This window comes from Diadema setosum, chromosome 1, assembly GCF_964275005.1.
Source record: "Diadema setosum chromosome 1, eeDiaSeto1, whole genome shotgun sequence".
Taxonomy (NCBI): domain Eukaryota; kingdom Metazoa; phylum Echinodermata; class Echinoidea; order Diadematoida; family Diadematidae; genus Diadema; species Diadema setosum.
Window position 1 is genome coordinate 3,808,129 of NC_092685.1, and position 26,878 is coordinate 3,835,006.

Here is a 26,878-nt window from a genome sequence, read left to right on the forward strand (position 1 = left end):
GCCCTGCATTATATTCTCCTGATGATTGCATGATCTCACTGCTGACAAGAGCCTTTTTGATAACTGTATACTCATCTACATCTTACAGCAGGCAACTGAAATTTTAGTGTGGTTATTGGTTTATGAGTTTTGGCATGATAAATGGTTCAAGTGTGCACTATGTGTTTAATTACCTCCGCCAAGGAGGAAGGTTATGTTTTTGTTGGCATTGGTTTGTATGTGTGCAAAATAACTCAAAAAGTTGTGAAGGGATTTGGATGAAACTTGCAGGAAAAGTTGAGAATGACACAGGGAACAGATGATTTAGCTTTGGTAGTGATCCGGGAATTTGTGTGAATTTTTGAAGGCTTTTTCATCTTTTGGCAAATAGGGTCAATGATCATGGGAGTTCAAGCTGCGCGTACTTGATGTTTGCATATGCGCACTAAAGCGCATGTTCTGCTCAAGGCCAGTGCTGCGCGGCATGCAAGAAGCCGATGAGGTAAAGAAAGACTTCTTTATCATTGGGAAATAGGGCAATGTTCAGCATGTGTGTATGGGTGGAAATGCGTTGCTTTGTGGAGGTCTGTGCTCTTTGAGTGCTTTTGTAGTTCACTAATGTGCCTCTATCTGCAATCTAGTGTGTAGTATGTACTATGTATGTACCCAGTACAGTCCACCAAGGAGCAGAATGCTACTTGTGAAGCATCAACTCAATTTATAAATTCAAACTCTATTAAAGGGGAAGGCTAGTAACTGATCAGTGGGAATCAGTGGAAATGCTGGGGGATGATTGTTCCAATCCTTATGGGATTCATTCAAGAGTTCATTGTATATCTATTGTTGTGTGAAAATGATTTGCTTCAGAACGGTCTCATATTCAAGTAATGTGCAGATTAATGCTCCGTCACTGACCAGGGACGCTTACCTGGAAGCATTAAACTGCACATTACTTGAATATGAGGCCATTCTGAAGCAAATCATTTTCACACAACAATAGATATACAATGAACTCTTGAATGAATCCCATAAGGATTGGAACAATCATCCCCCAGCATTTCCACTGATTCCCACTGATCAGTTACTAGCCTTCCCCTTTAATATTCATTTAATATTCATCACATACTCTGCATTACAAAACAGCAAGAGTTTTATTGAACAGTGAGTAAAAAATGGATGCAGTAGCATGAGAGAAATGTGTGAGAAAAATAAGTGTAAAAGCATCAATGTTAGCAGAAAGTCATTAATCTGTCTCACCTATCCAAACACAGGTACCCCCTCTGGGCATCGCCTTCATGAAGGGTCACACCGGCTGTGCTGACCTCCTCCTGGAGGACCCCAGCGTGGACGTTAACTTCAGGGACGATGAGGGCTGGACCATTGTCATGCTGACCGCAGGCACTGTCTCCCAGGAGATGCTTGACCAGCTCAAGTACCTGATCATGGAGAAGAAAGCGAATGCTGCCCTCAAGGATGCCAATGATTGGAATGCTGTAAGTACAATGATCTCAACCAGGCTTTGACTGTGAAGATGTGCTGATGTGTCTGTGCAGAATCAAGGGACCAAGGATTTCTATGGCCTTCTTTTTGCACAGTAATTTACGGTGTGCATTGAGCTTGTGATGCAGGGATATATTTTGTGGACACATAGCACATCCCTTGTATAGTGGAGTTCTATTTTTCATATTTCAATGTTAAATTGTTGGTCACTTTTGGAGTGTGCATACATTAGGTATTATATTTAGAGTATTTTCAATTCTCTAGGGGAAAAAAATGTATCTAGAGTTATGCTCTATTTATCAGATACATGGGGCATTAGTTTCATTTCCTGAATATATTCCAAGAAGTGGTTGTCTGGACGTGCCAAGAAATGATGGGCAGTAAAATCCATAATGAATACCTACTGTTACTTTCACTCTCTCAAAGTTTGCCAGAAAATTATCTGAGATTGTATAACTTACCAAGAATTAATTGAGACTTGTACTTTTAGGTTATGATATTTTTTTTTTCATGAGCAGAAGAAAACATTGACTCCATTCATCATCATCAACAACAACAACAACAACAAAATCATTTCTATTATTGTGTAACAATATTGTAATTCTCAAGTGTAGTCTTTTTTCTTTTCTTTTTTTTTTGTGATAAAATCAAGAGATTCTGTGGATTATTTCACTCTTTGACCATGTCACCTTCCTGGCCAGTGCTTCACAGTTTTATGATGAACATTTCTCACTGATATATTTTCATCTCTGTTTTTGCTTCACACTCACAGCTTCATCATTTGGCTGCAAGTGACATCAACGTGGTACGTCATCTACTCAATCCACAGTAGGATTTTAATTTGATGATATGTACATGGTATTAGAGGTAAAAGGTGGGCTGATTTGGATACCAAAACATTTCAAGAGAGGCACAAAAAAGTCAAATTTTTTTGCAACCTTTTGACAACAAATATGGCACCATAGTAATGTCATAACGTACCAATGCCCACCCCCTCCCCCAGAGAGCAACAACAGGGGGGAAATTCTGCATATTTGTGACTGCAAACATTGATTTTCACATAGATTGAATGGCATTGACCCATTTCTGTAATGTATTACAATTTAAAGCAGTTTGTTTTCCTGCAGCCTTGTAATGAAACATTTCATTCATCTGCTCCCTCCCATTAAGTTCCAAAGGCAGGAACTCACTTAGTTGTTGTTAGGTAGGGCAAGCCTTAAGCAAGCTTTGTGGCTGTTACGGGCAACTTTTGAGAACAAAGCATGCATAAAAAATGAATACATTACAGAACTGTTCTATTCAATATTTCTGCAAAACATCCACATATGATGTCCACCAAATTTTACAAATTTGTGTTGATTTCCTGATAGTTGAGTAGTATATTTGTAACTGAGTGTTTTTTTTTTTTTTCAATCTTGGATGCGTCAGGGCTCAAGGTAGTGATAGTCCATGTGGGGGTAAAAGACCAACTATGTTTCTCTAATTTCAGTACCAGGCTGAGCAGAAGGCTGAGCTGCAGAAGATCAGTGTTGACATGGCAACCCTGTTGGTAGACAAGGGATGCGATCCTCATGCCATCACTGCTGGTGGAGAAAGTGTGGTAGACATCGCCATCAAGAAGGTATTCCACTCCTAACTGTCTCCATAGATAGCTTTCAGTGCTTTATATATTTTAGCCTTAATGAATTGATATACTATGCACTATCTAGGAATTCCCCTTATCTTCCATATCAATGTAGTGTCTGATCAATTTTAATACTTACTACAGGGCTTCACAGTTTTGCCTTGTCATTCTTGTTTGTTTGTGATAAAGAATTACATTTGCTTTGCTTTCATAGATTTGAATAGGTGTAAAGAGCATGCAAACAGATTGGATTTGTCAAGCAAAATATGACTGTTACGTCTTAATCATTGTTTTGCTTTTATGTGCCAGGCTAAATACAATGCAGACCTTGTGAAGTTTCTGCTGGATAAAGGAGTTCAGCTGACCAACTTCACCAATGCTGAGGAAGAAAACCTGCTCCATATCATGGCCAAGAAGTGTTTGAACTCCAATCAATCTGTGCTCCTCAACATCATTATTGAAAATGTAAGACACTTCAGTATTCAAGCAACCTAATTTTTTTTTTTTTTTTTGGTTTTTCTTGAAGAATACATGGGTAACTCTGTCAAGTTAACTTCAAAATATTTCATTCAAATTAGAGTAAGATAAAGAAAGATTGGTAACATTCATCTGTTCCTGACTAGCTGCATTAGGTCATATTTAGTGCACATTGTCATCATCCTCTTGTACACTCAACTTCTCATTGTTACATATTGTGGTTTTTCAGAATCAGTGCATGATTTGAAAACTGATAAGCGATACCATACTGTTGTCAACTTTTTGAGAAGAGCAACAGTCATCATATGCATTATATAGTAACAAGGAATTGTGTGTATTGCATTATTAGCTTGAACTGACTTTATCAAATATCACTGCTTTAAGATGGTAGCATATATTGCATCTGTGGCCTGTATACAATGTACATTCAGCTCCTGCTCCTTTTGCTTCAAAAGGTCTATTTCCTCTGAAGTTTAGCAAATTTTAGAGACTAAGACTCGTACTTCTAAAATTTTCCCCACAGGGAAAGAAAGCCACTGCCGGAGCAGAGAGCCTGCCCAACAACACGGATGCTGCCACACCTGCAGCCAAGAACAGCTTGGATCTGAAGCTTCTTGGCAAGAAGAGGGACAAGCGTGGTTTTACTCCCCTGCTGAGATGGACATCAGAGTACTCCACTGGAAGGCTGGTAGGAGCTGTTGTTTCCTGTTTCCTCTTCTCTTATAACATTGTACAGATTGGATTGGTACTGGTGTGGAGTATGACCACCCAGTTGGGGTACGCAGTAACATTTCGTCACTGGGGGGACAAGACCTCGTATCTACAAAACATCAAATGATAGGAGAGTAAAAAAACATGGCAGCAAAGCTCTTTATCAAATGGGATAGACTTTCCTTTGACATGCCGTGGTGGCTTCATTTTTGGGGTAAAACAGCTAGGATTTGGACAGGATGTCACTTAACTGATTATCTTACCATTAATGTAAAAAAGTAATTTTCACTAAAATTTCAGATACAAGGTGTTGTCACCCTAGCGACGATTTATGATGTCATCATTACCTGAATGTAGCATCAAGAAAGGAGCATTTGCATGCAGTAGTCATATTCAGTGTTGGTAAAAACTTGTGCCTTTTATTGATGAGATCATGGGGCAGCAAGTACAGATTTAAAATGCTTATTCCAGTTTGTAAATACTCAATCTTATGGCCGCAGCATGTCTGTACTTGGCAAGGGGTTAAGTTTATTGCTTGACTTATAGTAAGCACAAAAGGTAAGGGGAATCTTAGAAAATTTGGAGTTAATTTGTCTTTGAGCACTGCACTTTCACCCTGTGTAAATGTAATAAGGCAACAAGCCAGTGTTGAAACAGTGTAATAAGTATTCATATTTCATGACGAATTTTACAATAATTTTTTGCATGTATTGTGTGAATTGTGTCAAGGCAATCTGAAATGATCGCAGCTACTGTTCTACTGTGTGTTATTCTCCTCTTAGTTCCATTTTATATTATTCCTTGACAGCCACCATATCTCATATCACATTTGTTTCCCATGGTGTAAGGTGTAGCGTTACACCAACATATGATAAGACAGAGTCATATGTGTCTTCTCATTTTCTCCTTTGTTTTTTGTTTTTTTGTTTTTTTGTTTTTGTTTCTGTAAATAAAGTCAGAGGATACAAGTGCGTCAGCAAGAGCATTTCTGCAGGTAAGTTGCAATAGTCTCTTGTCTCCAATCAAAATATGATTCGGCATGATTGCCATATCTTGATTGATTGATTGATTTTTTTTTTGGTCATTGTAGTTGTATTATGAAATCTGTAGACAGGTTCTTTGCAGATATCTGTGCATGATCCCTTGTAGATGGTAGGCTACCGCTATCTCATTCAAATATTTCTCACCTTTAGGTGATTTGAAGTTGTGTATCTGACTTGTGGAAAATTCTTGCGACCTGGGATTGAATGTAACAGGCAGGATCTACTAGGAGACTTGTGTGCAGAAGTATTGCAATCCTATGTCTGTCTTTATGTAATGAAAAGGAACTTTAGTATAAATGCTAGTAGTAACCATTATTTGGAAATCATTTTCAGTAGTGTAAGTGTTTTTTTGGGGTTTTTTTTTTGGAGGATAGTATCTTCGATGGAAAATTCACTTGTCATGGCCTATCTATGACAGTGTGTATGCAAAGTATAATGGCATCACAATAGTCCATTCATGATCATGCTCTAGTAATCACAACATCAATTTTTAAGCATCAAAGGGGAGAAAGATATGGTAAATGTGCCTTTTATCTTAAAGGTCCAGTTTACCTTTGGGAGCAGTGATTTCAAAAATGTTCAAGATATCACATTTGATGCATATGTGTAGGTCTGTTGTATGACAAAACATCCTACCATATAAAATTTTCACAATAAAGCCTAAAATATAAGGAGATATCAGCATTTTTCTCAATATAACCATAACTGTAGACGGTTTAATCTGAGAGCATTCTTATTATATCTATTGTTCACATTTTGTGTATTTAACAATACTTAACATCGATTATGCGGATTCAAATTTTTGCAGTGGTTGTTTCTATCCCTAACTCACATTTTAGAACTATTTTAAAGCACTAATGCTGGGTTTTTGTTTCTTCTGCAAATGGTAAATTATGCCTTTAAGTTGAGCTGTAATTGATACATGTAGTTCTGATATCAATTTCAACCTATACATGATGGTACTAGGGAGATATGTCAAAGTAGGGGATGTGGGTATATGTGTAATTGTGAATATCTTACCATGTGAGTGAGTAAATATCTCTTGGATGTTGTTTTTTCTTTCTTTTCAGTGTCTGCTGGATGAAACAGACCCAGACATTGATGCAGCAGTCAGACCATCAGGGGAAAGTAAGAACAACAACAACAACAACAAAGAGGGCGGAATCTTTCAGCCCACTACACATATTTTACCTTCATAAAACAGATAAATTCTTTGAATATCTATTCCACCAATACAAATTTTGCTGCACCCTTTCTGTCTTCATGTATTTATCCCCCAAATCAGCTCCCATACTGAACATCAAAACACTGATTTAAGCTTTAATAGAAGGCACTCGTACGAAAAGTCTGTTGTTTATGTAAAGTTGTAATCAGAGGTAGTAATTTTGTAGTGTTGTAATCATTCTTTAACAGTGTAAACCTGTGTGATAAGAAGGCGTTAGCTTCTTTTCATTGCATTCTGTGTAAAATTCCTGAACATTCTTCCAGGTATTGTTGTAAAATGCATTTTATAGTAAAATGTTCTTGGTAGCCATGTACGTTACCCCACTTGTTGGTTTTTGGAAGGGCCATAATAATTTTTGGGTCATTTCTCAGAAGTCACAATCGAGGTGTGCCTTTATGGTGCATTTATCATAAAACATAGTATCATATGGCCGTTTGATATCTTCATAATATGTAAGGGAAAAAAGAACAAAGGTTGATATATTTGCTTATGGATCTGAACAGTACTGATGTAATTGAGTTTTAAAAAAAGTAGAAGAAAGCCTGAAATACAAGATGTGTTTAAACTCCTTTTGTTTCTGATTTTCCATCCTCATAACTCTTTCCCAATAGATCCAGATGTGAGAACAGTGGTCCACATGCTGGTTTCAGGGAATGAGATAGCTGGCAAAGTATCGGGGACAGAGACTCAGTCGCCCTTCCCTGCACTCCAGGCCGTCCTGAAGCTGAAGCCGGACCTCAACCTCCGGGGGCCAGGTGGCCGCAACCCACTTCACATAGCCATCATGGCTGGCAAGAAGGAGCTTATCAAATACCTGGTGAGTTTTCCAGGCACATTGCTCCTGAGAAGTTCCTTCAATCTAGAGGTCAAATCTTGCTTGTTTGTCCTTCTAGCCTGTATGTCTCTGATATGACTAACACCAAAGGCATATTTTTTTTCTTTGTTTTTTTAAGGTTGTTCATTTGTCCCACATCTTGTTGCGATATAAGAAATTCTGATGAATTTTGTGATACCTGGCCAAGGTATGCTATGTGAGGTGGAGATATTCTGATTAGAGATTTTTAGTCTGTGTATTGAGCTGCGAAATATTAACTTGAATGCAAGATTTTGTGCTTGTTAAAAAAAATTTGTGATGAAAAGTAAGATATGAATATCTTACCAAGAGAAGTAGTTGTTATCCAGTTTCCCCACCCACGCCATATCCTCTGCCATGCAGTCATGATGAAGCCATGGAGATTTCCAAGTTCACATAGTTCGATTACTACACTTTCATTCAAGTTATAGCAAATGCTTTGATAGGAATGGAAGAGTGCTTTGCTATGCTGGCATAACACAAACACACAATGGATGTGGCAGAGTCTGATGATGGGATGCTTCTGTCTCCTCCCTACAGGTGGATGCTGGAGCTGACATCACCCTTCCATCTTCTCACAAGGATGACCAGAGGGCCATGCCTCTTCTACTGGCCCTAAAGTAAGAGTCCAGCATGCTGGAAACTCGTGGCAGACTGGTGACAGTAGTTCTGTTGATGATGATGATGATAATAATGATGATGATGACGATGATGACGATGATGATGGAGATGATGAAGGAGATGACAATGATAATGTTGATGGTGAAGAAGATGATATGATGATTTGTGAATTTACTGACATTGATTGTAATGGTGAGAATGATTTTCATGATCCCAATAGTGATAATCACCTTGATGATAGTATTAATTGCTATAAGTGCAAAAATGACACCACTTTAACAGCAGGTGGTCAAAACAGAACAGTTGGTTTCAAAAGAGATAATAATTAGGTCAGTCTCATATTGCTCAGGCAACATTCACTCCTGTAGCTGAAGTGCAAAGCATGGTGCAAACAGCTGTTTAGTTGGTTTTACACACAGGAAAATAAAGTAATGAGTGCAGTGGCGTTAGTCTACTTGATTTAAAGTTTTGAACACACTACTTCAACCTTGGCCAGAAGGCATTTACATCAGTGAAATTTCATGATGTAAAACACAACACTTATCTGTGTCACGGTGAGCTTTGAGAGTGTGAACATTAATTTCATCTCATTCCCCGATCTGCTATGTCTCTCTGCTGTTCAGGAAAAACATGTATGATCTGATGGACATCCTTCTCTCACCGGCTACAGTCAACACAGCCGTTGAGGGCAGCAGACTGACCCCACTTCACTATGCAGCCATGTCCACCTATGGTATGACATAGAGTTGTCTCTCACCACTTGTACCTGCCCCTGTAGTAGTAATCACAGGAGCAGGCATCCTTGTAACACATAGAGCTGTTTGGTTGCTTTTAGAACTTGTGATTACTGAAATCCTGTATTACTTTGTCCTCTCGGAATGAATTTGTCCTGTGCAAAAAATTAGAGTATGGTCATGATATTGAGTTCTTGACATTTACATGGGAAACTTGCTTTTTAGCCTTCGTTCTGATGTATTGCTCTTTTAATTATTTCTGAAAATGCAGTAATCCGTAAACCCCCATAAAACAACAACAACAAAAAACTGACATTGTAGTTACCTACAGTATCATCCTTCTTTTTTTTTTTTTTATGTGTGTGTATGCAAGTGTTGAAAAAAGTGTTCCCAAATAGCTCAATGCTTCAGGAAGATTGTAACATTTTTACAAACATCCAGATGTATTTTACAATTCATTATTTGTTTCCTTTGACGTAATGATTTCTATTTACTAATGATACACATTTGTACATGCTGTCAGTGGTAGTTATTGCCACAGTGTAGATATGTATGTGACCTTTAACTTGTCCTCTCAACTTTTCATCATGCACCATCAGTTGTGGGCCACACCCTCTGGCAAGCATGAATGTGTTTCTCTGAGCAGGGTGCAGGAAATAAATATGATTCTTCTTTGAGTGTATTACTAGAGAAAGAAAAGGTGTTTATGCTAATCAAACTCATCAAGATGAATACGAAATGTCTTCATAGAAATCTTTTCATGAGGTCAGTTTTGACACACCCCCTCCAATCAGGCACGCCAACTCTCAGCATGGTCCAAGTGATTGAGAAACTCCTCAAGAATGGTGCTGACATCAACGCCAAGGACAGCAAGGGGAGGACGCCGCTCCACTATGCCTGTCAGAAGTACATCGCTGACAAGGACCCCAGTCTGGACGTCATCGAACTCATGCTCGATCAGAGGGCCGACTTCTTTGCCGAGGATGAAGATGGACGGCTGCCTCTTCACTACCTCTTCATCAACATCAACGAGTAAGTGTAGTGGGGAGGGAGAAAAGATCTTTGTTAGTATGATAATTTATGATGGAATGTTGTGTTTTACTAAGCTTTGAGATAAACCACTATATGGGGTCTTTTAGCAGCAGTAAGTAGAGTTGTTCTTAGTACCTATGAATTGGTCTGAGCTATGGTTGATACTGGATGACTATGACTGTTGTACTCATATTTGCTCTTCTCTATAGAAACACAAGGACTGCTAACTTGGAAAGGATATATCATGTGGAAAATTGTAAATGACCCAATGTAGTGAGCACTAAAGAGAATAAAATACCTTGATGAGCTTGTAATGCTTCTGATGTAAGACAAAGATAAAGAATGGTTTGAGTGGGATGTATGCATCTTTCTGTTTCAGCTCCTCCTATGCTACATGATTTGTTTTTCCTTGTGTCCAGTGAGAATGACCGCCTGGCCATTGACCCCATAGAGGCGGTCAGTCTCCTGAAGGGTGCCATGAAGCAGAGGAAGATCAACAAACCCGACAACCTTGGTCGGACTCCGCTCCATCTTGCGGCTCACCGTGGGGCTATCATCTCCATCATGGACATTGCAGAGGTATGACCCTTGACCCCACCAAGTGATAGCCTATATTGGCAGACCTTCACAACATGGTTACAGTATCACGGTATTCTCCAATTAATGATGGGAAAAGGGCAAACCCATACACATAATAAAGAATTCACAATATTTACCATAACTTTGTAGTGTCTCAATCTTATAATGTTATTCTGTATTTTGAATATGGTGCAATATCAAAAGGAAAATCCAATACATGTTTTAGTCAATTTTGATAGAGTGAATTCAAACAGAGCAGGAAAACGTTCAGCTCAATTGGACAAAATAGTAGAAAGTTGTAGAATTATAGAGTTTCACATGTTTACTCAGAACTCTTGTCTAATTTGTACAAAAAGATGAGTTTTTCTTTGATATGCCATTTAGCCGTATCATCTTAGGTAAATGCTGCTTCTCTTTCTTTATAGGATTTTGTAATCATAAAATGTGTGACTGCTGAATCAGTACAGTTGACTGTCATACATATTTGTTTGTTTGTTTGTTGTTTTGTTTTATTGATCCAGTGCTACACAAATATTGATGTCAAAGACTCCCTTGGAAACACCCCACTTGCCATGGCAACCATGGGAGGCCACATCAGGTGAGATGTTAGAAGTCATATTGGGTCTGGTTTGTGTCATCAATGTGCACCATTCATACCAGTTATTCACAGTTGATCTATATTTGTCCATTGCACTCAAACGATCAGCAACAGATGACAAAGTTTCAGTTGTAGCCTATTTTATGTAGATTTAGATTTCAATGTAAATTTGATTTTATCAATTTTGATTTTGTTTTATTTGTAATATTGACAATGTGCGTGAACAGTAGAAAAGAGCAAAGATGTGTAAAAGCTGTGTTTTGTTTTCTCCCCATTCTGATTCCTTGGCAGTGTGGTGATCTTCTTCTTGCAGCGGCAAGCCAACATTTCAGTGAGTGTGACCAAACAGCTGATCACAGCGGCCAGGGCGGAGGAGCTGCGCAAGCAGCAGGAGGAGGAGCGGAGGAAGATGGAGCGGGTATGGCTCTGGAAACCCCTCAGGAAGAAAGAGGTCCCGCCCGTTGCCGAAAGGAGCGTGGAGTCACTCTTCCGTACGGTGGTGAGAAACAACTGGCAAGGAATCCTCTTCCTGCTCATGGACAGACTGGAGGCATGCAACGTGCCCTACATCACCCCCATCAAGGTGAGCCGTCCCCTACTAGCTCTCAAAAATGGACTCATGGTTCAAACACCATGTGGTATGCCCTGTGTTGACTTGTTAACATCAGTCAAGCACATCATACTGTAAGAGAAACATGAATCAAGGATTTCCTAGCTCGTGGCGAATGTGGACACATTTTGGAATTTCTGGAGTTGTGATTTTCTTTTTTTTTTCTTTTTTTTTGAAAGGATTTAGACAGCATAAGGATATTTTTGAAGTATACCTTGTTTTTCTGTCTCACATATATTCTTATAAAATTTCATCTTATAAACTTTCATTTGGAGACAATGATATTATGAAGCCTATGTGTAAAACCTCATCAGTGTTCTGGAACTCGTGTTTCATGTAGGTTGTGCTATTTATTTTTGTTCAAAAATCAACAAGTGTACCAGTTGTATTAACTTGAGAGGCAAGGTTTCATTGCTCCTGCATCAATCTATGAACCTGGCATACTGAATGAAAAGTATTCTCTTTTGTGATCTGTGCAGGCAGCGATAGAGGAGCACCGTTTGCAGCTGGTGCTGAACCTGATCTCCAAGGCACGTGACAAACGTCTCGATGCAGCAGGAGCCAAGCAGCAGAATCTACTCCACATCCTAGCCCTGGAGTCTGAGGGTGTGCACTGCTCCAAGGTGAATCCTCACTGTAGCGTACTCATAGACTTATAGCTCTCTGTCATTTTGAGATCATTCACATAGATGATAATGATCGGTAGCTCCATGGTAATGTCTCTTTTGTCCAGATTTTGGAACAATTTCTGTTACGCTTCCTCCCTTCTGTTTATACATTCATGTCTGTTGAGAGAAGTTTGTATAGATGTGACCAGATGAATAGGTTTCTGCAGGTGAAGTAAACATAACTGTTGTTGAAATCCTCTGGTGGTTCTGCATATTTATCAAGACATCACTGAAATGATGTCAAGATGACAGATGTAGACATTGTTTCCCCCAAATGTCTATTTTGACCCAGGTATATCAATGGGTACCCATCAATCGTGGGGTGACTTGAGAACAGTGTCTCACACTGAAGAGGCTGTCTAGGTTGAATTAGACAACATCTTTGTGATGTCATCATTTACTAAACAAGATGTCCACAGGCATAGCAGCATTGTGTCTGTGTGCAGTCACGTACAAACAGGATTGGCAATAACTTTCTCCTCATGCTTTCACTGAAAACTTGTGGTTTGTTTTATTTTGTCTTGTTTGAATATCAGGTTGCACAGAGACTGATGGCAAAGGAAGTTGGCTTAGGGAATGACCAATTCAGGTGCACGCCCCTGACTTATGCAGTCCTGGCTCAGAACATGGAACTGTGCAAACTGCTGTGGGGTAAGAAATCTAGACATATCCCTGGTTAACAGTCTAACTGTGCAAGTCTTTCCTTACCATCCATAGATATACTGCAGTTGATGTGGGAACCTTACCTCCTATGAATCAACCATCATCATCTTTGTTACTCCCATTGGCTAATAATATTTTCTCAATGACTGTATCCACCATATACTCTATGAGCTTTTATTTTTGTGATTTTGTGAGTCAGATGCTATTCAAAAATTTAACAGCACATGAAAATATCATGTCTTATCCCAACAAAATCTGATGTTCACACATACATTCTACATTCATTGGTTACTGCACTCCATGGTCCGTGAATTTGATCATTTACAGAATTTTTGGGATGTCCAAAATGTATCACTCCTTATGTACTAGAAATAATACTGATTGTGACATTATGACTTTTGGTCCTCGTAGTTTCCTTCTCAGTATTTCGCTAACCATAGAACATAATAATTGTCTGCAGTAGTGTGGTTAGATGGCATTCAGATTTTCTATATTATTCACCATTGCATTTTCCAATGTAAGTGAAGAATGGATAAGGGACACCAGATTACTACCTTACATTCTACTGAGTGAAAGCAACAAGTAACTTGCTATACAAACTGAACTGTACCATAACTGGATATATGCATGCCATAGATCCATGTAAAATATCAAGTTGTAGCTGTTTCCCAGTGTTGTGGTTTCAGTATTGCTTAGTTTTTTGGTGATTTTTTTTTTTTTTCTTGCTTTTGCTAAATACGTAAGTTGTATTGCATCGGGTAAAAATTTGTATTTTGATTTATGTGAGATGTTGATATAGAAACTAGTTAATCAAATTGGTTCAGGTTAATTGACACTTTTTCTGCTGTGCAATTAAACAAACATCATAACAAATGTGAACATGTTTGGAAGTCAGATGTGACAGTATTGAAAAATATCATGACTTACTCTCTTTTCAGATCACATGAAGCAGCAAGACGGTAGACAAATACTGACCAGTACTGATGCCAAAGGTCGTAACCTCTTGGCCACTGCCTTCTGGAGACGGCCAGAGTACAACGAGGAACTTGTCCGGTGGGTGATATGAAGGAGAAGTAGTGAAATTCTTTGCCAAAGTCAGTCAAATAAGACAACAAATTCTGAGGACAGATTTAGTACTAGTACTTTGTATGTGGTATATTTTGCAAGTCAAATTTCTGTCATCAAGACACCAGTCCCTATTGTTTTCATGTTGCTGGGATTGTCATGAAGGAACATGTGTGGGAAGTAAATATTGCAGTTGCTTGTATAAACTCTAATGAGTGCATCATTTGATGAAATAGTTGGTATCAGAGTGTGACACTAATTATTGATCATTGAGAACTAGAAACCGAACCCACAATTATTTTCTATCTCTCTTTTAAAGACTTTTATTTTAGCTGCTCCGAAAGTAAACATTCAATTTAAATTTCCTGTATGAAAACTATTTGTTAAGTGAATTTACTGTAGTTGGAATATAGTAATTGTAGAGTATTAGTATAGATGTTACTGTATTCATGACCTGTAGAGATTTGTATGTACCACATCCATGTTGATAGACTTTCCTTCCTTCTCTGTCACCTCCCTGCAGCTGGTTGCTTGAGATTGGTGCGTCCCTGAACGTCACAATCCCTGTCCCACTATGGCCAGTAAAGGATAGTGGAGCCCAGTCACTGGGTAACAACGAGCTGGAACAGTGGTACCACCACACCAATCACCCAGTGGGCAACATGTCACCCTTAGAGTCTGTGATCCGCGTGGGTTACTTCAAGCAAGTCCAGGATCTCTTGAAGCTCGGTGCTGATCCAAACTACCATGACAGGGACTCACTTCTACCCCTCATGTTGGCTGTCAAAAAGGTTTGATTTTATCACTTCCTCATGGCCTCAGCTGAAATCTGTTTCACATGTTCTACTATTATTTCACAAGTTCCATCATATTTCATTTCTTCTAAATGAAGAGGAAATTCTTACTTTTTTGCACACTGTTTTCATTGCACAAAAGGGATAAACATATGCACTCAATATGCTCTTTAATTTTAATCTTTAGACATTGATTGATATAAAGACCCACTGAACTCGCTTTGTTAAGTATGAAAGAAATACACGTATGTATTGCTGAAGATTTCCATTTTCACTGTTGACTCATGTTTGGCTATCTTAAAGAACATACAGTAAATCTATGGTAGAAGTGTATGATATTGGTATCAAATGTTGTTTTTTTTTGTTTTTTTTTATGAATGATGAGGAGGATGTAAGAGGGCTGTGTGCCATTCAGTAACACTCATCAGTGATTTCTTCAGTTTAGTGCTGCTTGCCTACTTTTTACGTCATTCGGCATCCTAGTCTGATTTAATGACTGATGCACTGTTAATGATGTAGCTGTCCTGCATGTAATCAGATAGCAGGGGACCATGTAATTCCAGCAGGGAGCATCAAAGAATATGCGCTCTGCTCTCAAAAATTATGTGTCAGTGCGCACATACAGCCCTTTCTCTTTCATTCTAAGGACTGCATGATTCAGGTTTCAGACTAGGATAATGATTTTTTTGTTTCTTTCTTTCATGTATCTGTAGAATGACACTTGTCTTGTAAAGCTCCTTCTCAACTATGACTACAACCCGGCGGATGATGGTAAGAAGGTAACACAGCCTGCCAAGCAGGGGAAAAAGGCTGCAACAGTCGGGATGTTTGGAGCTTCATTGTGGGGATGTGAGTATCAGTGATGATTGGAGGTGAAGGTCTTTGTAAAGTGTCAAAGAGCATTTCATTAATGCCTTCTGACATTTGTGGAAATGTCTATCATTGGTTTGCTCTTCTTCATAGAAGTTTCCTTTGCTGTCAACAGTACTACCACTTTAAAGATCATCCCAGAAGATATTCTTTTGCCTAATGTTGTTGTTCATACAAGTTCACGCATACTGACTAATATGGATTTATGATGAGGAAGATAAAGTTATATCCATAACACTTGTGGATGTGCAATCTCTGTGTTCGTGTTCTGTGCTACTTCATTTATCATGAATGTTTGTTCTTGGATGACTCATGGCAGTGTGCTGTCTGGGAAGGGATTGTGTGAGTGAGTCCACCACCAGACTTTGGGTCTGGCAGCTGAATGTTAGAAAGATGCTGGAATCGGGACCAGGACCTCAAATATGTCATTCACATTCTGCATATGTAAGTTTTCAGCAGTGATGCGAGAGTTAACCTCATGCCTTAAAATCTTTACTTCAGCATTGCTCTCAGTCATGGGACAAGGAATTAATGTTTCCAATGTCTCTGATTGTTTCCCCCCCCCCCTCGTTTATGTACAGCTAAGAAGAGGGCTAAAGCAAATATCTTCAATGGTGGAGGTGATGACGAAGATGAAGATGAAGACGAGGATGAGGATGAGGATGAGGTCGATGAGGTCGATGAGGATGAGGATGAGGAGCCTATGGAGGATGAGGAGGAGGAGGAGGAGGATGAAGCCATGGAGAATGAGGATGACAATGATGAGGATGCCATCGCTGAGAATGGAGAACAGGAGGAGGAGGATGAAGACAAGATGGATGATGAAGATGAAAGTGGGCAAGCTACCAAGGGCAAAGGCAAGAAGGGCAAAGGAGCCAAGAGTAAGTCTTCTCTTTCCAAATGTTTGTCACTCTCAGACATCATGTCTGCTGTACCTCATGGTTTTATTTGAGGTATATGTTGTGTTTAGTCATTTACAAAAAGGAATTAGCAGTTACAAGTCATCTCTCGTATGTTCCTCCCATAAAGCCTTATCCTAGATTTGCAGTGTGTTTTATCACACATAAAAGGAATTTCATATGTACTCCATCAATTAATCTCAACCTACATTACAGCATTGTAAAAAATTTCTCAGTTGACAGAGGTCAGTTTTGACAAAAACTTTGGGATCCCAGGAGTCAAACAGAGTAATACATATATCTGGAACTGGACGGCCATATCTCGCATCCGTAAAAAGGGAGGAAAGGGAAGGGGGGATAGACCATGCTCACTTCATGCATGGGATGACAATTCACAGACACAATCTTCCACATCTTCCTTGCACCTATGCCTTTGCAGAAGATGAGAAGCCCACGTTCCAGAAGACCAGCCCAGTCAACCTGAGTGCTACAGACTCCAAAGGGCGTACCGTCATCCACCACATGATGCGAACGACCGACTACGGCACCCACGAGAACGTGGAGCTGCTGAACCTTCTCCACCACCTGGGGGCGCCGATCGAAGTGAAGGACTTGTCTGGGAAGACACCACTGGACTATGCCCTTGAGAGTGGCTCACACACCATGGCAGAGGCCTTGCAGAGGTTGCTTGGCCTCAAGAAGCCCCAGATGGTGAGTGTTTTGCTGTCCATAGATGATGCTTATCTGTTGAGAGCTATTAGGGGTGCTTACTAAAACTGACTTGGCACGGAAGCACCAATTTACGATGCGTATATATGCTGCATAAACCCGAGGCTGGGTATTTTACAGTACCTCCCGAAGACCTGTAGACATTTTGATTAGATTTTTTTTTTCTTTTCCACTGTTGATGTTTTGTTCACTCTGTCATTGCCTTATTTGATATTTCTGTTATTGTACTTTATTATCTTATGTAGTTGCCAATGGTACACATTGTATGTGTTTTTTAATCTTTTATTGACAGTAAACACTTTGAAACTTGCCAGCATACATAGGTTGCATGAAAATGCTTTTTTTTTTAATGTTTGCAGGATTTTTTTTTATGAAGTGAAAGGGTCACATGAAGAAAGGAAATTTCCAAGATGTTCAGAGATGTCTGTGAGTACATCACATGAAGAATGACATAATATATGAATGTCATGGTAGTTGATGAAAGAGAACAAGCAAATTGGCTCCAGGAGGTTACTGACAATGAAGAACCATTCCTATATGCAGGGCTTGACACTAACGGTGGCCCGGTGGCCTGGGCCACCAAAAACGCAAGTCGGGCCACCACAATTTCAGAAATGAAGAATTTGGTGGCCTGATCGGGCCACCAAAAAAGGTCGGATGTTTGCCTTTGGGCCACCAAAAATAAAAGTTAGTGTGGAGCCCTGCTATATGTTAACCACTCTGCATTTGACACTGCAGAAAATGCCTGCGCCTCCCCTGAGGAGCCCATGGAGTGATGGGTGTGACTGGACGGGAGATCCTAGCATTGACCACCAGGCAGACTCCAAGGCCCTGCTGGACAAGATTGAAGAGGAGAGCCAGAAAGAGTTGGCTGAGCTGCCCAAGTACCCCAAGCCTCGTGTTGACTCTGCTGCAGAGCTGAAGGAGGCAGGGTGAGTGTCAGACCTGATGGGGAGAAGCTGGGAGGGATTTTTTTTTTTTTTTTGGGGGGGGGGGGAGTGTAGGGGATGGGGGATGGGGAATATATATGTTTCCTCACTTCATTCATTTTCAGTCCAGTAAAAGACATTGATTAAAGATCACTAGAGTTGATGTAGTTGGCACATTGTCACAATCACTGTTGTAGTCATCATTGTATTATCAGTATCTATTCATCTTGTGTACAATCAAGCAAGGAAAAGTCCATCGTCCAGTATATTCCTTGAAATCTCAAACTTGCAACAAAGGTTATGGCAACTTCCCTCAATCCTAATGTCACTTTGATTTCTTATACATTTTTGTGTCTGTATTCTGTATGGGCTTATCTTTGATTTTGTGTTGACAAAATGTAGAGTTAAACCTACCTCTACAGGATGCTGTGGAAGAAATAAGGAACGAGGTAATTTTATTTACAGGAAACATAATGAAAGCCATGTTATTTTGTTGTTTGATGGCTGTGTTGAGTGTGTGTGTGTATGTATTTATGCACATTGTATGCTAATATATCTATCATATAGCAAACATGTTGTGTATGTTTATTGGAGACTTTCTTCTCAAGTTGTAACTGGTAGGAGAAAGTTGCTCAAATCAAATTGTTGTTTCCCTCTTCCGTGGCATGCAGGGAGGTGTTGATGGACACAGAACAAGACATTCCCTACGACATCCTGATGACCAAAGTGGACGTCAAGTACGGCATGTACGGCATGAACAACTTCTACAAGATGCAGGTTAGTTTCAGTGACACATCTGTTAACCCATATCGGGCCAACGCACCTGTGTACACAAACACCCAAGTGGCCCAGCACCGTTCACGCACACACGCTGACAAACAGACAACTCTCCAAACAATCGCTCTTTATTAGCAAGAAATGACAAAAACATAGACAAGTTATATATCATTTGAAAGAGGAAAAAAAAATCTCTTTTATATGGTATAGCTGCCATTCAATGCATAGTACAGTTATAGTACTCAGCGGAAATGAATGACGTCATTTATTTGTCATTTTATTCACTACGGAATATTCCGTGTATGGCCCCTGCGGCGTTTGGACGAACTACGGAATATCCCGTAGATGGCCCGATATGGGTTAAGTCTGCGGTCACAACCTCATTCATATTGTGTAGATGAGGAAAGCCACTCTGCATTGTTAAAATCCAGTAGTCAGTGTCACATTGCTTACACCAGCACACATACTGAACATATGTTGACACACAAATTTGCATGGTACATCTATTTTGCTTGTGTCAGTCCATAGGTAAATTTGATGAATGGATTTGTTGATTGAGGCCAGCATTTCTGTAACAACTGAAAAGCATCGTTATGGGGGATCAGGGAATTATACATCATGGGTGAAGGCTGACATGTGACCAAAGACTCAAAATAATAAAGAATTCAAGCAAATTATAGACCTTAGGATGCTTTGATTTGATTTCATGTCATTTATTAAGTTTCCACACAAATTATACAGTGTAGTATTTGCAACATCCATCCATGACAATGTTCAGTAACACATAAACTATAAGTTCAGTATATAAAGACTATAATAACATTTACATGACACATAATCAATTGAAATCAATATCAAGTACATTACAGTGGAAACTCGATATAACAAGATGGTCGGGACCGCGTCGTTTTCCTCGTTATAGCCGATATCTCGTTATATCAGTAGGCATGAAAAAAGCATAACAAAATGACATTAATGTGCACATGTGGGACTACCCATCACCTTTCAATCAATAATGATAACCTGGTAAATGTTTACTGTGTGTGAGGGAATTACTTACCTTTATGGGTGAGAAGATGTTTTTCACCAATTAAATCCAGTACATTGTATCAAGAATGTGTTTCTTAATGGATGTTGGAATTTGTAAATGTATGCTGTAGCTTGCAATCGTGTCACGATCGTCTGTGGATTGGTATGTGGTTATGACAAGCGTGTGTTGTGTGTGGAAAGCTCGAACGTGTTCTGCACAATGCTGTGTGTGTATGTGACACATTCTGTTGTGTACATTATGCCTATGTGTGTGTGAAGATGGGGAATTACCGAGTAGAAAAGCCAATCACAGCATCAGATTGCCTCACACCTGCTATACGTCATCATGATGTCATGAATGTATGCATAGGGCAATACATGTATAATACTGCTACCACACTCTCTGCATGTATCAGTGTGCACACACACACACACACATACAACACGTGGTGCTAGGTGGAGTGCACTGAAGAAAATATGTGTGTACAAGACACAGTTTTCGTCGCATTGAGCTTTACAATCTTGGAACATGATAGCACAGGCGAAGTAAAGCTTTACCCGAAGAGATTTTGCTTTACCTCGCTATAACAGGTTTGATGAACTATGTTTTTCTTTGTTTGGAAATCACAAAATTTATCTCGTTATAGCAGTTATTTCGTAATAGCCGATCTCGTTACAAGAGTAGCATTTTGCATAGACTTGTGTGGAGGGAAATTTGGGACCGGGAAAATTTCCTCGTAATAACCGATATCTCGTTATAGCAGTGTTTGTTATATCGAGTTTCCCCTGTATATTCATGATGGATGAATAAAGTTGTGTGTGATGGGAGCCTACATAGAAGCAGATACTTGTGAGAGTAGGTCCCCAGGAAAAGAAAAAGTCAAACACAGGCAGCTACACTCACACACACACTCTGCACACACTCAATGGAAACATGTTGAACACATTATGATGTTCTGTCACCAATTTCAAATGATATGATGGATTACATATCACAGCCCCATGACGGGTAGGTGTGGAAATGAAAGGAAGAATAAAGAGACCTGGAGACCAAGTTTTGATGATCAGTCAATGTGATGCATATTTTCTTAAAAGATGAGTAAAACTGTTGCAATGTAACTTGCTTGTACCCTTTTATATGTACATCGGGTTTCTTTCTAATCTTATTTTTCTTTTTTTTAGCAAATAAAAAATATGATCTTCATGGACAAGCAGGCACGTTTGTCATAAATGTATTTTTCCTGTAGGACATGATGTGTGATCCTTTTTCTCTTGTTTAGATTGTGTTTTCCAAGACCAAAGACCTGTACATTTTGATAACAAGATGGGGACGGATCGGAGACCAGGGGCAGTTCCAACGCACCCCTCTCCCCTCCAGGGAAGATGCCATCGCTGAATTCTGCAAAATCTTCAAGGCAAAGAGCGGCAACCAATGGGCTAATGTCAAGGAGTGAGTAGATGACCTCTTTACTCAGATCTCAGGTGTTCATTTCAACCATATAGTTTGGTTTCATCCTAAGAAGGGTTTGTAAGCTTGTGTCATCACTTTTGTTTGGCATTATCATGTCTTCATATCTGGAATGCACGGAGGCATTCAAAGGGGTCATCTGTTTTATACCACTCCGTTTGATGCAACAGGGAGGAATTCAATTCAAAATCAACTCGATGCCAAGATGGAATATGAGATACTACTACACTGATTTCATTTCTTGCCAAAGCGAACAAATGTCAGAGGTCAGAATTTGAAGTCAAATTTAAAAGTTTGTTGTTTTCACAAACTGTCACAGCTTGTATAACTCGTTGTATTAGTTTTTAGATCATTGTGCATGGCTGTAGCATGACAGATCAATTCTTTGATCTATTTTTTTTGTTATATTTTTATACTGTTTTATGATAATTGATGTCTACTGTGAGAGTCCGTTCTACCAGCACCTTAGGCATCAGTATTTGATGGAATATGAACCTATTAAGTAGCCTCTAGTATGATTGTCAATATTATCATAAGCATTGATTCCTGTTTTTTTCTTCTTCATTTATCAGGTTCAAGAGGTTTCCAGGCAAGTACAATCTGGTGAAGACAGACCCGTACTTTGACCGCCGTACCGTGAAGAAAGTCCAGTTTGACTTCAAGTTTGATAAGCCGTCCAAACTCTCTGCGGGAACTCAGGAACTACTGAAATTACTGGTATGTCTGGGCTCTTTCCTCCCATTGTTGGAGATCAGAAATAACTTCCATGTATTGGGGCATTGTATCATGTTAGATATCATTTAATCAAATCAAATCAAATCAAAATGAGAGTAGTACAGAATTTTTGAGTTACAGTCCTGAGGTCCGTTTCATGAAGTCATCATGTAAAAGTCTTTACATAAATCTCAGAATGGCCAAAGTGACTCATGAAGACTCTCAAATCCATTTCATGAAGTCTCTCATAGGTGTGTCTTATGAGTGAAAAGTCTCTCATAAGACTTTCATGAAATGGACCCCAGGATATACAAGGGTTTCCAGGGCATTACCTATCATTTGACTTGTAGTGTTGTAGTATTGTAGTGTTGATACGTTGTGCATGAATGCAGAGAGACATACAAGAAAAAAGAGAGTTTCATTTCCCCTCCTCCCTTTGCATTGCTTCAATTTTCTTTTTCTTTTTTTTTTTTTCTTCCAGGAAAACATTTCTGATAAAATCAAGTATACTACCAAAGACTGCTCCTGTAGCCTGTGCTTTTAACTGTCTTTATGCAATGGTCAATGTCTAAAATTGCAGCATATAATAGAATCTGTGTTTCAGAAAGTGCTCAATACCATCACTTATCTTTTCAGAAATATAGGTAAATTATGCTTATTCCATTCATCATTTTGTTTTGTCTTTTTCTAACAAGGACTAGAAATTAATCGTTGAAAATTTTATTTTCCAACAAGGCTAATCGCATCTCTGAGTGAAATAAAGTAGCCGATGACCCAATCATGTTAGATGATACTGGCAGATATTACATGAATATTCATGAATGTGGAACAATGGATTTCAGCTTATCCTCAGCACGCTTTCAGATACCCACATCTCATTTCCTGTGACAGCAATCTGAGAGCGTCGTGTGACTTGTTCTCTCCTACAGACCTCAGAAAGCATGCTGAAGAATGCAATGGTGAGATGTGGGGCATCACAGAGGCTTCTACCCTTTGGACACATTCAAAAAAGCGTCTTAACAGAGGCACGAGGTGTCTTACAAGAGATCAAGTAAGTGGGACTGATATCAATACTTCCGCATTTTAGCACTGCAAATGCCTTTCAGCAGTGATTTGTATTACGGTAATGTTGAATGGAATTGTTTGAAAGTGTTGATTTGCTATTCAGTGACAAAGGTCCTTTTACTGTTTATATGTACTCTCTGGTTATATGTGTACTTGATTTAAGAAGACAAATATGTGAGTTCTTTTTTTTTTTCATCTAGTTCTGTGCAGAATCTCTGGAATATACTCGCTTAATGAGTATAAACAGTCATAAAAGAAAATGAAAACAATCATATAATTTACAAGTGCAGTGTTATCACAATTTCATTCATAATCTCAATAACAATTTCCAGTAGTTTATATGCATAGATTTGGGATGTTAGGCTTACATGTGTTCATGGTATTCTGTTACCCTGTTTAATTGATCAGAGCTGTCCTAAAGGAACTGGATAAGCCAGACTTGACGGCGGACAAGAAACAAGAACTGCATGATAAGGTATGAAAGTTGACCATTCTCTTACATCTGGCAATTGCTGATTAAAGAAACCTCGCTTGTAATACTGCCATTGCAATGTATCATGTAAATTCCCTTTTTGACATACCTAAAGATACTGCATTGTCTATAGCATCAGGCAGTGAGCTCTGTGTATATGACAGACCTCCGTTTCATTTTCACATGTTATAATGGTCAGAACTCTCTCATTACAGGGAGTGAAACCCCTTCTTCCTTTCTATTTGTTGATATTCTCTATGAGATTCCTCATCTTCATATTCCTTTAGTCATTGCCTTGTGCACAGAAATCAGTAGGAAGGATGGGGGAGCAATATAATATTGACCATGCTATTTAAAAAACAAACAAACAAACAAAAAACAAATAATGACTTTTACTGTAGAGTTACTAATCAAGAATTGAAAAGCTTTCATTGAAAAGCTTTACTTTACACTAGCTGTCTTGTCTCCATGCCACATACAGGCAGCATTTGGATAGACATGTCATACACTTAGGCGTTAACCTTATCTTGCTGTTTGTTTATTGTCTCATCCTAAACCATTCCACTGGACCAAACACAGAGAACAGACCTGAGCTCTGAATTCTACTTGCTGGTCCCCAATGATGACTTCTCCTACCAGTCTATGGATCCCTTTCAGGGCGTTCACGAGGTGGATGAAGCCATGCAGAAGCTGTCCGATATGGAGGATCTGGAGTTTGTCGGCAAGCTGATGGTTGGAGCGCAGCACAGAACTGCAGGTAGGGTGCCCTCTTAAGGTCTGGTTTTCTCACTTCAAGGGAAAGTTTTTCCCACTGAAAATGATCTCTGTTCTCACAAGCAGTAACAATGTGAACAAAAATAAATGTGAGACAGAGATATGACCCTATGATTAGCAGTCATCTAATATATGTACAGCTTGTACACCAGTAACTAGTTGGTTTCTGTGCACACCAGTAACTGTCTTAAGGTCATTTGACTTTACAGTCACTTGATGAATGTTTTATGACTTACTGTTGAAAGTATACTTATGCATAAATCTACATTGTAAAGTAAAATTCAAGTTTCTGCAGGCATAAGAGAACTATATTTTGTATTTCAAATTTTATGTTGTAATGTACAAATTGAAGGACAAATTACTTAGCTGTGATTTGTTCATTTTGTCTCTGTCCTAGATGTCAACCCTCTGGATTATGTGTACCGATGTCTGGACTGTGACATAGAGCCCATGTCAGAGGATGATGAAGAATCTCAGCTCATTCTCAAGCACATTCACAACACGAGTGAGTAGCATAGTGTGATTGCATCATTGAATCACTGTAGGATCATGGTATAAGAGCTGCAATGTGTGGGTTTACAATTGGCCTATGCTGCAGTGTTCCAGCAGTCACCAGTAGCAAGTAAGTGCTTATGAGAAGCATCAAATGTCATTCTTTTTTCTGTTGTAATACATGCACATGCTAACCTGTAAAGAGTACATGGGCTGTGCTATCACAAAAGCCATATAATGTTGGGAAAATAATTTGATCGCTTTTGGCAGATATGAATTCATCAGATTCTAAGCTTTAACCCTAATCAGGCTGGGGGGGGCGGAATCCGCCCCCCCCTCGACGTTTCGCGCAATATCTTCGCAAAGCGATAAGCTCCCGCCGCGATGTTTCATGACTTCTTTCTTTCAAGTATCGTGCAACTTTTGAGACCCAAATTGTTGCGCCCGCGTGTACCGTTTTGACGCGACGCCCGTTCGAAATAAATTTGTCAACCCCAAAATTGCTCCAAAACGTGATTTTGTGTACAAATCCAATGCAAATTGTGTTTTTTGAATTAATTCACATAAAAATTCATATCTTCACTTAGAATGGCCGAAATTAATTTATTTTAGCATAATAATGCTTTGAGAAATGTCTGTGACAAATTTTGGCCAAAAAACAAACAAAAACAAAAGGTCAAAAAACAGAGAAATACATAAGAAATTTAAGAAACAATAAAATACATAAGAAATTAATAACGATAGATTTTTTTTTTATCCTATGTCTCAGAAGAATGATACAAGAAACATTTTTAAAAAGAAATTAGCTTAATTGGAGCATAAATAAGTGATTTAGAGCCCAAAACTGATTTTATGCATAAATTACAATAATTAATTAATATAAAATATAAGAAAAATTTTTCGGAGAAAGCAACCATACATTTTGATAGAATACGTCGTGGGCGTCGCGTGTGCCGATTTTCGGCGCGATCGCACGTTCCATAGGCGAGATCTGGAGGGGGGGCGGAATCCGCCCCCCAGATATAGCATAGCCAAAAAAGCCCAGCCTGATTAGGGTTAAATTGATATGTATTTTGCCTACTTTGTTTTTAAGGAAAATATTTTTAAGCAGAGAATTAAAATTGGAAAACTGTAAAGGTTACATTGCCAAAGTCGGCATTTCATGCATTTTATTCTTTTTATGATCTTTGACTTTGTACGGGTAACATGATGACACATCACATACGATGTATTACATACTTGTCAAAGCACACAAATGCAGTTGGCGTCATAAAGTTTCAGTTGCGTTTTGACTTGAAATGCTGTATGAATTGGCCAGCAATCATGAGGTTTTAATACTTTCTTTATTTGCAGTGAGTGCTCTTTGTAAAGTTCTTTCCTCTTTCTTCCCTCCCTCCACAGAGAAGAATCACAACGTGCAGGTGGAGAGGATATACCGTGTCAGACGGAAGGGTGCCGATGAAAAGCTGGATGCCTTCCCCGCTGAGAATCGCAAGCTGTTGTGGCATGGAACAAAGACGTTCAATATCCTGAGCATCCTGAAAAGGGGCTTGCTGGTCTCACCTCTGGGGTCAGGGGTCACGGGGGCGGCCTTTGGTGCGGTGAGTGTTCTACTCTCTGCTGTAAAGAGGAGAGGAACTTGGTTGTGTTATCACTGTCCTGTTTCATTAATCTTTTCTTTGTATTGGGGGGAACTTTTGACTTTCTGTGAGATTATGACAAACATTTCACAAGTTTACCAGTGATTTCTGTGAAAAAGTTGCTATGTGATATTGTGTGGCATTACTGTCTACAGGGAGTGTGGTATCATCATATCATTGTCATTATTTTGTGTGGTTCACTGATAAAAGTGTTGCAGTCTGTTGATAGTTGAAGGTTTTAGGT

The 26,878-nt window shown here is 39.2% G+C and overlaps 1 protein-coding gene across 1 annotated transcript in view; it reads left to right on the top strand.

The window, feature by feature from the left end:
- The window catches only part of LOC140232830 (poly [ADP-ribose] polymerase tankyrase-like), a 93,575-nt gene that overhangs the window by 64,547 nt on the left and 2,150 nt on the right, over window positions 1-26,878 (top strand). The window contains exons 19-49 of the mRNA XM_072312947.1: window positions 1,251-1,472; window positions 2,252-2,284; window positions 2,969-3,100; window positions 3,413-3,568; window positions 4,104-4,268; window positions 5,247-5,285; window positions 6,405-6,462; window positions 7,171-7,376; window positions 7,953-8,032; window positions 8,657-8,766; window positions 9,562-9,799; window positions 10,219-10,378; window positions 10,900-10,976; window positions 11,268-11,559; window positions 12,066-12,209; window positions 12,791-12,905; window positions 13,856-13,970; window positions 14,506-14,773; window positions 15,490-15,625; window positions 16,228-16,322; window positions 16,365-16,527; window positions 16,985-17,256; window positions 18,013-18,206; window positions 18,875-18,980; window positions 21,290-21,459; window positions 22,050-22,194; window positions 23,121-23,242; window positions 23,665-23,731; window positions 24,308-24,485; window positions 24,900-25,007; window positions 26,396-26,595. Of these exons, the coding sequence (XP_072169048.1) occupies window positions 1,251-1,472; window positions 2,252-2,284; window positions 2,969-3,100; window positions 3,413-3,568; window positions 4,104-4,268; window positions 5,247-5,285; window positions 6,405-6,462; window positions 7,171-7,376; window positions 7,953-8,032; window positions 8,657-8,766; window positions 9,562-9,799; window positions 10,219-10,378; window positions 10,900-10,976; window positions 11,268-11,559; window positions 12,066-12,209; window positions 12,791-12,905; window positions 13,856-13,970; window positions 14,506-14,773; window positions 15,490-15,625; window positions 16,228-16,322; window positions 16,365-16,527; window positions 16,985-17,256; window positions 18,013-18,206; window positions 18,875-18,980; window positions 21,290-21,459; window positions 22,050-22,194; window positions 23,121-23,242; window positions 23,665-23,731; window positions 24,308-24,485; window positions 24,900-25,007; window positions 26,396-26,595 (4,566 nt within the window). The remainder of the gene's footprint in view (window positions 1-1,250; window positions 1,473-2,251; window positions 2,285-2,968; window positions 3,101-3,412; window positions 3,569-4,103; window positions 4,269-5,246; window positions 5,286-6,404; window positions 6,463-7,170; window positions 7,377-7,952; window positions 8,033-8,656; window positions 8,767-9,561; window positions 9,800-10,218; window positions 10,379-10,899; window positions 10,977-11,267; window positions 11,560-12,065; window positions 12,210-12,790; window positions 12,906-13,855; window positions 13,971-14,505; window positions 14,774-15,489; window positions 15,626-16,227; window positions 16,323-16,364; window positions 16,528-16,984; window positions 17,257-18,012; window positions 18,207-18,874; window positions 18,981-21,289; window positions 21,460-22,049; window positions 22,195-23,120; window positions 23,243-23,664; window positions 23,732-24,307; window positions 24,486-24,899; window positions 25,008-26,395; window positions 26,596-26,878) is intronic.